The sequence below is a fragment of the Equus asinus genome, chromosome 3 (assembly GCF_041296235.1).
Source record: "Equus asinus isolate D_3611 breed Donkey chromosome 3, EquAss-T2T_v2, whole genome shotgun sequence".
NCBI lineage: Eukaryota > Metazoa > Chordata > Mammalia > Perissodactyla > Equidae > Equus > Equus asinus.
The window spans coordinates 60654725-60667091 of NC_091792.1; the positions used below are offsets into that span (position 1 = coordinate 60654725).

The 12367-nt window shown below is 41.1% G+C and overlaps 1 protein-coding gene across 2 annotated transcripts in view; it reads right to left on the reverse strand.

Annotated features, from left to right (window-relative positions):
* The window catches only part of FDFT1 (farnesyl-diphosphate farnesyltransferase 1), a 37993-nt gene that overhangs the window by 5587 nt on the left and 20039 nt on the right, over positions 1 to 12367 (reverse strand). For both annotated transcript variants that reach the window (XM_014827842.3, XM_070505077.1), the window contains 2 exons: positions 5718 to 5894; positions 4457 to 4609 (listed from right to left, as the gene is read on the reverse strand). In XM_014827842.3, the coding sequence (XP_014683328.1) occupies positions 4457 to 4609; positions 5718 to 5894 (330 nt within the window). The remainder of the gene's footprint in view (positions 1 to 4456; positions 4610 to 5717; positions 5895 to 12367) is intronic.

Consider the following 12367-nt stretch of genomic DNA (forward strand, 5'->3'; position numbering starts at 1 on the left):
TTCTTTAATTTCCTTAGAAACAACTTTAGATGATGGAATGATGCTTGTAAAAACAAGCAATATAGAAATAAAGTAAAAAGTCAAAATTGCCTTACATTACTCACCTCAGCCACAGGCTGGCATCCTTCCTTTCACACCTCCTCTCGCTATGCCCTTACTAAGTCTATGTATAAATGTATAAAACGTCCCCTATAGACTGACATAATAACGTAATATACCAGTATACTTTTATACCTCTTGCTATGCCCATATAAGCCTATCTATAACACATAAAATATCATATATATATTTTATGTACTCTATATATGACTATATTATAATGTATAAATATATGCAACTCTAAATTATGCATATAAAATTATACATATATAGAATTTTATTTTTAAAAAACAGGTTATAAACATATTCTATAATTTGATTTTTTTCACTCAGAACAATTTACAGACATTCATTAATGCCAGAACCTACAAAATGATGTCATCTTTTTTAAACACAAGCCACACAGTATGAATGTACTATAATTTAATCAATTCCTTCTCCATGAGGATTGAGGACAAAATGCTACAATAAGCATCCTCGCAATTTTCTGGTTCTTTTTGTAGGGAAAGTCCTAGATTGCTCAGTCAGAGGGTCACGCACACAGAACTCTGATGAGTATAGAAAGCCTAAAGGTAGATGAGGCAGGACATGGAGATTCCTACACAGGGTTAGGGAGAATAAAGGAGGACTCTGGGACGCCCCCCGGGTCATCTGGATTCCATGCTTAGGTGAATGGCGATGTCATTAACAGCAACAACAGCAGCTCATGACCAAGGTCTGAGCTGGAGGAAGCAAGTCAGGAGTGACGAGCACATGGTGGAGGCAGCAGCCATGGCCATACATGAGAGAACCAGAAAGCTTGTGTGTAGTGAGAGAAAATAAAAATCAAGACAGAACTCAAGAAAATACCAGCTAAGGAGCAAGAAGGGAAAGGAGTAGACAGAGAGCTAAGAGGTTAAACCGGAGGAAGGTGTCAAAGAAGCCACAGGAGGAAAGGGCTTCAAGGAGAGAAAGATCCAGCGTCAAGTGAAACAGTGGGATCGTGGAAAAGTTTTTTAAATTGGTCATTAGATTTGTAAATTAGGAGGTCATCAAATCACTCCAGTAGGAAAAGTTCTAATGACGAGGTAAGAACAAAAGCTAGAAGGAAGTGGGTTGAGAAGAGAATGGGAATGAATAAATAACATTAAGTACAGCTGCTCTTTGGAGAAGCTCAGCTGTGAAGGCAAGGAGATGGGGCAGAGCGGGCGGAGGCGAGTTCACATGGCAGGAAGATCTCTGGTTCCGTCACCTCTTGAAGTGAGTGACCTGAGCACATACATAAACTGAGAGGAATGACGCAGGGAAGAGAAAGGGTTTAGACACACGAAGAGGGCGGATCTTGAGCAGACAGGAGGAAATGAATGTGTGGACCTGGGAGTAAGGCCTGCACGCGAGAGGCAGACACAGACAAGAGTGGAGGGAGCTCCCAACGTAGAACCTCGCACTTCCTCACATGGTTAAAGGCGGAGTCAGCTGAGAGTGAGAGGCTGGGACACAGAGCAGTACTTTGCAAACGCTACATTCACAGCAATCCCTGGGGGTCGTGGTAAAGGCAGATTCTGATCCAGCAGGTTCCAGTAGGGACGGAGACTCCAGCAAGCTCCCAGGGACGCAGAAGCTGCTGGACAGAGGCCCACACTCTGAGCGGAGAGAATAAATAGGGCTTGAAGAGCATGGCGATGCCCTACCTTAACCACAGCGAGAGTGAGACAGGAAACTCTGCCAGCTTGAAAAAGACTGCTCATGCCAAGGAATTAACTTTGGCGGAGAAGGAAATAAAGTTTCTGGCTGTTTGCCTGCGCATTTGTTTCTGTCTCAAAATAGCTGGTTGCACTTCTCCCCAGCTGACAGGTATCTAGGCCCTTTCCAAGCTGAGGCTGCTCCAGAGGACGGAGCGCCCTGAGGAGCAGCGTCCACCTGCTCAGGAGCATCTGGGCTTCGCTCCAACTCTTTTAACCATGAGAGCTGCACAAGGAGATCTTGAAAGTCCCCTGCAGGTGCATTATTGCCTCGACCAGTAAGGCCAGGGACATGACGGAAGAAATGTCTTCCTGTCTTACTGCCAAGGACACACTTGGTCAGTGAGGAGAAATAGGATCAGTGTGAGTACGTGGATGCCAGACAACTTGTAGACATGATACAAAAAGTTTTAACTTGAAATTTATTTACAAAACGTCCTTAATGCTGACATTGAAATCATTTCCACATTCTATTACTTGAGCCTCAGCAATCTTCAGAGATTTTTTTGAATCAAATCAACTTAAGCATTTCTTCCAAAATACCTTGAGTTTCACTGGAGTAACTTGAAACAAAATAACGGATGCCTTAAATCAGGGCTCAGCAAAATTTTTCTTTTCTTTTTCTTTTTTTAAAAAGATTGGCACCTGAGCTAACAACTGTTGCCAATCTTCTTTTTTTTTTCCCCTGCTTTTGCTCCTCAAATCCCCCCAGTACGTAGTTGTATATTTTTTAGTTGTGGTTCTTTCTAGTTGTGGCATGTGGGACACCACCTCAGCATGGCCTGACGAGCCGTGCCATGTCCCAACCCAGGATCCGAACCAGTGAAACCCTGGGCCTCCGAATGGGAGCTCCGAGAACTTAACCACTCAGCCACAGGGCAGGGCCCTCAGCGAACTTTTTCTTAAAGGGCCAAAACATATTTTCAGCCTCGTGGGGCACCTCCTGTAGCAGCTACTCAACTCTGCCTCTGTATTGCGGGAGCAGCCACAGACAACATGTAAACAAACAGGTGTGGCTGTGTTCCAGTAAAAACTTATTTACAAAAACGGGGTCAGCCAGCTGTAGTCTGCCTACCCCTGCCCTAAATCAAACTGTGAATCACAACTAGGATTTAATTCCAGTAGTTAAGAGGAACACTAGAACTCAAATTTTAATATAGTAATAGAACTGCCTACAACACTTTTAAAAAATGGTTTTCTAAAATTAGGAATCAGAATAAAACTGCAAAGCTAAAATATTCTCTGAACTACATACTACATAAAACGTTTCTAATTTATATAAAATGGAGAAACTGCGCCTAAAATGGCAGTATTCACAGTTTAGAAAGAGTAATTCAACCCCTCAGAATCGTGGTGAACAACAGAGGCTCCAAAGTCAGCCGGACGTGGGTCCAAGTTATAGCTCCAGCCATGGGGTTAGGGCCTCAAGTTTCCTTGATATTAATAGTACCTACCTATTCCGTTGTATGCCAGACACATAGGAAGCCCAAAATAAATGCTGGCTATATGGTTAAGCAGACTGTCCTGAGTCTTGGCGGTAGCAATATTTTGGTCAATGGCTGGACACTTTCATCTAGTCACTAAAAGGATTTTAGGACTTTCATAAAACGTGGTCTTCTCTTATACCTTCTATAGGTGCCTCTGGTGGCAATGCTGAGGTCCAGAATTTGTCAAAGAGAAGACAGGGAGGAAATACAAGGGGATGTGGAATAGAAATCAGAGGAAATAAAGGTTTTCTAGAACTCTGTTTTGATGAAACTGCTGTTACAAATCACCTCCGTGTAAAGGCACAACCGGGGGCTGGAAGGACAGAGCGATCTACGGACGGCAGTGATCTCTGGGGAAGGAGGAGGGAGGGGTCCTTTTATGCTGTCATGTACTTCTGTAGTATTTCAATCTGCAGTAAGAATACACCTAAGGATGTCGGGGCCTCCACTCACCAGATGGCAGTAGGCATCCCCCTCCCCAGTTGTGACAATCAAAAATGTCTCCAGACATTGCCAAATGTCCCCGGGGGAGAGGGAGTAAAACCACCTCCATTTGAGAACCACAGCCCTAAGGCCTGGTGATTAGAGAGTTCCAGCCTCTAAGACAAAGTTCTTTTGAACCTAGTCAGATGTCATACCCTCCACAGCTGGAGATTTGACTCGAACAAGGATGTTTTGTTTATAGGATGGCATTGGCGTTTAAAAAATGAGATTTACATTAGAAAATTTAAAAATAATTGTAACTTGATGGTTTCCCTTTGCTGAAATGCCCTACTGTGGTTTCTCAATTGAGGCCTATAGTGTAATAGAAAGTACTGGATTGGGTGTCAGGAAATGTGGACTGGGATCTGAGAGTCACTCAGTCGGACAGTGCATTAGCATACACAGGCTGCAGCTCCACACTCCTCACCCATAAACAAGAAGGGTAGGTGGCCTCTAACATCAGGGTACTGTGTGTGCAGCTCGGAACAGTCAGCTCCCCGTGCATATACTTTTTCCTAATAAAGGATACCAACTCTGTCTCTTTACGCCATAACAGAGTGAGCTGTTAGAATCATCTGACATCCAAATACGAAATGTTTAAATACTGACATTATTTAAATCATAAAAACAGCTACAAATTATCCAGGTAGTTAAATAAACACCCACCTCTTCCATATACTGGTATATTATAGCTTTGACAGCTGGCATATTAGTGGCATCCATCATCAGGGTCACTGCTTGCCCTTTTCGAATCTTCACTACTCCTTTGAACACCTGCTGATTATTATAACAGGCAGCCAAAGTAGCAATGGCCATCACCTACAGGTAATAAGGAGAGAGATAAAACACTGATTCATTTCATGAAAAAAGTAAGAAACAGTGCTGTAAGCAATCAGCATCATAAAAGGTAAGAAAACCTTCTGTGGAATGAGAAAGCGCCAAAGAGCTAAGATGTAACTAACCAGAAAAAACACCCATGAAGAAAGGACATCAAAACTTTGACTTTTCCCACTCCTCCTTTCTCAACAACACACAGAATAAAGGGGTCTTTGCAGTCTTAAATAACTCTGCAATTCAGCCACAAAAGTTCCTTTTTATTTGGAAAAAACAAACACAAGCCAATGCAACATTTTCCATGCTAGAGCAATGAGTTATTAGATCTGAAAAATATGTCTCAAAATAATATCTGGAAAGAATTTTCTATTTTGTTCTATTTTTCGTACATCGAACATAATCATTATACATTAAAAAATAACATGGGGGGGAAAAAAAGAAAAGGGGAGGGTAGTTTCCCAGCTGAAATGTAAATTACTTCTAGGATAAATGGAAACCTAAGTCAGGCACACAGATTTTAGTTCCAACAACCACTCAAGGTTGGTCCTTAGAACAAGACCAAACCAAGTTTCCAAATCAGTTAAATCCTATGACTTTCTTCACTTATTTGAGTTAAAAATTGAAGTAATTGGGAAAGGCATTTAAAAAGTGTAGTCTTAGAATATTGAGGGGCTAAGTCCATAGGATCAGGTTCTAGTAAAAAGGAGAGTGGTGCTTCATTAAGACCTTTATTGATAACAGCTTCACCTACACGAAGCACTCAGCACTGCCATAAATCCAGGCCAAAGCCCTACATTTAATTGTGAGGATAAGGATCTAACTAGTTCAGAATAGTTAATGGAAGAAAAGTTCTGGAAGGTTCTGGAAAGGAGCAGACTTAACCTCAAGGCTGAGTGTGGTGGTTGTGGGGCAAAGGGGAGGTGTTGTGGAACACTGTTTGCCCCCCAGCAAAAGAAAATAAAGTCATCTTTTTAGGGAACCATATCCTTGAATACAGCAGACCAAAATAGTAAAGGCATTTTATCCACCCCCATCACACCATTCCCTTTAGCCTCTGCTTCCCATATACAACAAGAATAGCCCCATTCCATACCTGTGGAATAGCGCAGAAGTTAAACACACTTTGGTTTCTAAGTCTTGAAAGGTAGGTGATGACATCTGGGATGTGGTGTAGGGTGTTGGTTATAAGTTCGTTCAGGCATTGCACGGCCGAGTCAATATTCTCTGGCTTAGCAAAATCACTCAACTTCTTCACATACTTGCTCCAAACCTAGACAGATAAGTTTAAAAAACAAGTCAACATGTGCACAGGGGAAGAATGTACAAGTAATATGAAAGGACTGTCACTGAATAAAAACTATGATACCCAGTAAAGTCTTCCTTAGCTGCTGACTTATCTTTCACCAAAACCAAGTCATTTTAAGCTCCATGCAATGGCTATTTATGATTACCAGTCAAGGTCTAATTACAACCTAAGAGTAAGCTCAGTATTTGGGGAAGTCCCTTTGGGACAATTAGTGCACCGTGTACCAATCAATATTTTGATGCCCTCAGACTAAAGAGACCTCCTGTTATTCAGAGGGCATTAGTCTACTCCTGGAAAATAACCAGATATATACAAAATCAGCTACAACAGTGTTGCAAGCTACACATTAAACATTCTCAAGATGGCTAGGCCTCAGAATATTAATGATCAACTTTACATTCCCAATTCTGATAAGAATGCTGCTGAACGAGCATATGGGGAAGAGCTGGGGCTACACGGTAAGAACACTACCTCTTGGAATCTCAGCACCTTGAAAGTGAAATAACATCCTTAACTCCAACAGTAGCATTGGCTTGATGATTTTTAATATTATTTAAAGGATTCTCCGAAGCTAGAAAATAACTTACTTTTATTCTTGGGTAATCCTTAAGCTTCCTAAAGAATAACACTCATGGTAACTTTATACACCTCCCGAAATAAATGACTAGGCCTAGAAGAATTAGGAGATTCTATGGAAAGTCAAATTTGTTACCCACTCTGAATTCGCACCTAAACCCACTCAGGCTGACGGTACTAGATGGTTCTGCAGAAGCTGGAGAAAACCCCTACGTATCCAACCACAGCTTCAACAGTTAGTGACATTTGGCCAATCTTATTCCAGCTATATACCCCCTGCCCTAGCCCCAGGACTATTTTAAATTAAAGCCTTGATATATCATTTTATCCACAAATAGCTCAGCAGGAATTTCTAAAAGACTGAGAACCTTTCTTGTACATACAACACCTCTTATCACACCTAAAAATTAACAGTAAATATTTAATACAAAATATTCAGTGTTCAAACCACTGCATTGTCTAAATTTTTTTTCCACTTGGTTTGTTCAAATAAGGATCTAAACAAGATCCATATATTGCATTTGGTTCATGTCACACAGGGTCTCAATTAGGTCTATTCTGCTCAATTTTTATTTCACTCCTCAATGTGGGGCCCAGCGGAAGAGAGTCCTGGCTGGTCAGTGTCCAGTTCAAGGGGGCTGGTCCATGGAGCTCCTGCAGGCGTTGCATGGCTCCTGTGGACTCACCCACTGCTGAGGAAGAAACTCCTCTCCCCGTTCCACCTCATCTTCTCCAATGGGCCCGCCCCGCTGTCCAGTGAACACCTGTTGGCTCTTTGGGGGCCTCTCCCATTCTCAGGCCTCTTAGACATGCTGGTGCCAACCTCTGCCTTCTCCCACGCGGACTCCGGCAGCACGCTGGCACTCTGTGTGCTGCTGGAGTTTTGTCTGCATCCACTTGGGTTCTGGGGTTCCTAGGGATGCTCTGTCACTGGGTGCTTTTGTACATGTTGTCCATGGGCCGGGTTTTGGGTATGCTTCTTTTAGTTTTTTTGTTGAGTTGTTTCATCTTTTTTTGTGAGAATTTGGGAAAATCCAAAAGCTATGCTGCTGTCACCACTACTACCATTTTCACAAAATCCAAAATTCTAGCTGATAAATCCAGAAAGGATGATAGAATTAGGATACTACCATGTGGCATCTCCAATGACAATGGTTCTAGGCAGTGACCACCAAGGAAAAGAAAAAGAACCACTACTCGTAAGGAAAAGAAAATTAAGTGTTCATTAGATTTTCAACAGCCAGTCTTTAAAGCAGAAGAAAACAGGGTACCACATGTAAGATACTAAAAAATGTGAGCTAAAAACTTCATATCCAGAAAAACTGACCTTCAAATACAAAGGACCTACACTATTATCAATACATATAAACCTGGGGAGTTGTTATCCTCATGGGTCTTTCCAGAGCACAAGCCTCAGACAACCAAAAGGACTAGAGACATCAACATAAAGACTGGTCGTGAGCATAAAATTAAGACTAAATAAGGGGGGAAAAGGAGATATTATAGTATGTAATGGCTATCTGATCTGACAATTAGATATAAATACAACCATAAAAAATAGGAATTAGGGCCAGCCCCAGGGGCCCAGTGGTTAAGTTCAGTGTGCTCTGCTTCAGCAGCCTCAGTTTGGTTCCCGGGCATGGACCTACACAGCTCTGTTAGTGGCCATGCTGTGCTGGTGGCCCGCAAAAAATAGGGGGATACTAAAAAATAGAGGAAGACTGGCATGAATGCTAGCCCAGGGCGAATCCTCCTCAGCCAAAAAGAAAAAAAGGAATTAAACTAGCACATGCAGAAAAACATTTTCAATTGTTTTCAGTAATCACACTTGGTGATAATAGCATTAGTATCACTATTCAGAGACTGCAGGATTTGTAATGTGGGAAAAAAGCAAGTGAATACTTATGGGATATACTAATTCTATCATCTCCTATTTCCCTGAGGAATATGAATCTTGATAAGGAAGAAGTGAGGTAGAGATCTAATACAAAAGAGATTATATTAACAATCCTATAGTCCTGAGTTTGAATGGGAAATATCACTATAAACTTACCACGTATTTTAGCTTTAAACTAAACACACATACACTGACCACCCTGAGAGCAATGCGTATCCTAGTGCCCACGTGTGGTCTTCAGTACCATTTCCCATTAAAAGAACCAGATGAGACCAGATCTCAGGCGAAGAATGCACAAAATCAGCTCAGAACATCTTGACATATGCCAAATGGCAAGGAAGCCATCAAAGACTATTAGGGTCCCATCAAGAGAACTCAGGAGCCAACGTGAACCTTCTGCTGACCAAAGAAGTGAAATTTTGTGCTTTCATCATGCAAATAATTGCAATAGATCGAACTCAATCAAATATGTTTTAATCCATGAGTTTATAATGATAACAAAAAAATACCTAATTGGTCACCTTCTGAGGATAAGAGAAAACCAATTGATTATCTTAAAAGCTGGGAAAACAAAAAATCAAGTATATATACTGTTTCCCCTACATGAACTGTACCACTTAGTAACCAAATAGTAGATGAGGGGAGGCATCTCCTTATAAAATCAATCCAGCTAATAAATGAAAACAAAATTAATAGAACTAAAAATTTATTATTTTATGCCATAGAATTGGAAGTCCCAAAATAAACTCTCACATTTCAGGTCAGCCGATTCTCAGCTAGGGTGCTAAAATAATTCAACAGGTAAAGAACAGTCTTTTTAACTAATAGTACTGGGACAACTGGACATCCATGCAAAAAAACGAAGTTGGACTCCTACCTCACACCATATACAAAAAATTAACTCAAAATGGATCAAAGAACTAAATGTAAGAGCTAAAACTATAAAACTCTTAGAAGAAAATGTAAGCATAAATCTTCATGATCTTAGATTAGGCAATGGTTTCTTATATATGATATCAAAAGCACAAGAACAAGAGAAAATCAATAAATCGAACTTCATCAAAATTAAAATCTTTTGTGCTTCAAAGGATATCATCCAGAAAGGAAGAAGATAACCCATAAAGTGGGAGAAAATATCTGCAATTCATCCATCTGATAAAGGACTTGTATCCAGAGCATAAAAAGAATTATTATAATTCAATAACAAAAACACAAACAACACAATCAAAATATCTGAAAGCATTTTAGTAGTATTCAGTAAAAGCATCTGAATAGATATTTCTCCAAAGAAAATGCACAAATGGCCAATAGCTGTATGAAAAGATGCTCCACATCATTAGCCATCAGAGGTTGCAAATCAAAACCACAATGAGATATCACTTCATACCCACTAGTAAGGCTATAACCAAAAAGATAGATAACAGGGAGAGAGGAACAGGAAGTTAAGTGTTTAATAGGTACAGAGATTCTGTTCGGGATGATGAAAAAGCTCTGGAGATAGATGGTGGTGATGGTTGCACAATATTGTGAGTGTACTTAACACCGCTGAGCTGCATACTTAAAAACAGTTAGAATGGTATATTTTATATTATGTACACTTTACCGTCTATAGTTAAAAAAGTGTACAGTAAGCATTGGCAAGGATGTGGAGAAACTGGAACCCCATACACTGCTGGTAGGACTGTAAAATGGGGCAGCCACTGTGGAAGACAGTCTGGCAGTTCCTCAAAAGGTCAGAGTCGCTGTGCGAACCAGCGATTCCTCTCCTAGGTACATATCCAAGAGAAATGAAAACATATGGCCACACAGAACCTTGTATACAAATGTTCACAGCATTATTAACAATGATCATGTGGAAACAACCCAAATATTCCTCAACTGATGAATGGACAAATAAAATGTGGCATATCCATACAACTGAATATTATTTGGCAATAAAAAGGAATGAAGCACTGGTACACACTGTCACACGGATGAACCCTGAAAACATCATGCTAAGCGAAAGAAGTCAGTCATGTAAGACCACCTATGACACGAAAGGTCCAGAACAGGCAAATCTACACAGACAGAAAGTAGACTGTTGGTGAGGGCTGGAGAGTGGCCGTCAGGGGAAAATGGACACCGACTGTCAGTCAGCATGGGGTTACTTCTAGGGTAACCAAATGTTCTAAAATTGATTATGGTGACAGTTGCACAACTCCATGGATATCCTAAAAACCACTGAAAACTTTAAAAGGGTGAACTACATGGTATGTGAACCATATCTCAATAAAGCTGTGATAAAAAATTACTATTTTGCAGGGGCCGGCCCGGTGGTGCAGCAGTTAAGTTCGCATGTTCTGCTTCGGCGGCCTGGGGCTCGCTGGTTCGGATCCCAGGTGCAGACCTATGCACCGCTTGGCAAGCCATGCTGTGGCAGGCATCCCACATATAAAGCAGAGGAAGATGGGAACAATGTTAGCTCAGGCCTAATCTTCCTCAAAAAAAAAAAAATTACTATTTGCAAGCCTAATAATTAACAGAACGAGGCATGAAGCATAATGACTGCTAACAGCAAAAGTGGGCAAAAATCAGACATTATGTGCCTTTTGATAAAAGAACAAACCACCAAATCTCTCATCGAGGTGCATGTCTGCTTTTCCTTCATTTTGATTTAGATTTAAACATCTATGATGTGTTTCTATCAATTACAGTTTTTGTTCTTTTTGATACTCAAACTGTTCCACATGTGGCCAGAGAAAGCCCCTTCAAATTGGCTCCTTTTCACCCAGTCTTTGGCAGCTCCCTTCATCCTGGTGTGACATGATGTCCCAAGCTCATCTTGTATATTTCCTGCCCCTCCTATTCCTCCGGTTCCTTTTAGTGAGAAATGGTATCAAAAGACCACAATTGGGGGCCAGCCCAGTGGCACAGTGGTTAAGTTTGCACACTCTGCTTCGGCAGCCCAGGGTTCATGGGTTCAGATCCCAGGTGTGGACCTACACACTGCTCATCAAGCCATGCTGTGGCAGCATCCCACATACAAAATAGAGGAAGATGGGAACAGATGTTAGCTCAGGGTGACTCTTCCTCACACACACACACACACAAAAGACCATAACCGGAACACCACAGGTACACTTTACTATTGGGTTTGGTCATTGTTTCTACACCTTTTAGAAGATAGAGCTAGACTTGTTGTTTTTTTTTGACAGAAACCATATCATAAATTCATATCGATATTTCCAATTCAACTTAAGATTATGGGAGTTTTTGCTTAACTTTATTGTTTTATATTTGTATCTTTTACTTTAGACTGAAAATCTTTTTTTCTTTAAAGATTTTTTTAAATTTTTCCTTTTTCTCCCCAAAGCTCAGTGGTAATAGTTGTCTATTTTTAGTTGTGGGTCCTTCTAGTTGTGGCATGTGGGACGCCACCCCAGCATGGCCTGATGAGCGGTGCCATGCCCGTGCCCAGGATCAGAACCAGTGAAACCCTGGGCTGCCAAAGCGGAGCACTTGAACTCAACCACTCGGCCACGGGGCCAGGCCCTAGACTGAAAATCTTGATTCCTAATGATATGAATACAATTATCTATTTGCTTTATGCTACAAACTTTCTATAATAGTTTCAGTATTTCAATATGATTACTGAAATCATTTTATTACTTTTTGGGTTTTCCTTCCATTTAAACTATACACGCTGTTGTGCACCTTGCTTTTTTCACTTAATAACAGAACCTGGAGATCACTGCATAGTGGTACAGTGCTTTTGTGCTCCACTGGGTGGATATACCATGGTTCATTTCATCTGTCCTGTATGGAGGGACATCTGTGTTATTTATTACAGACGATGCTGTGGGCAGTAACCTCCCAGAATCACCATTTGCCACAGTGCTCACCCCAGGGTTGTACCACTGCGCATACGGGGCTGTTGCCCTGGTCTTGCTTAGGGCTTATCAAACTCATGACTATTTGCCAAACT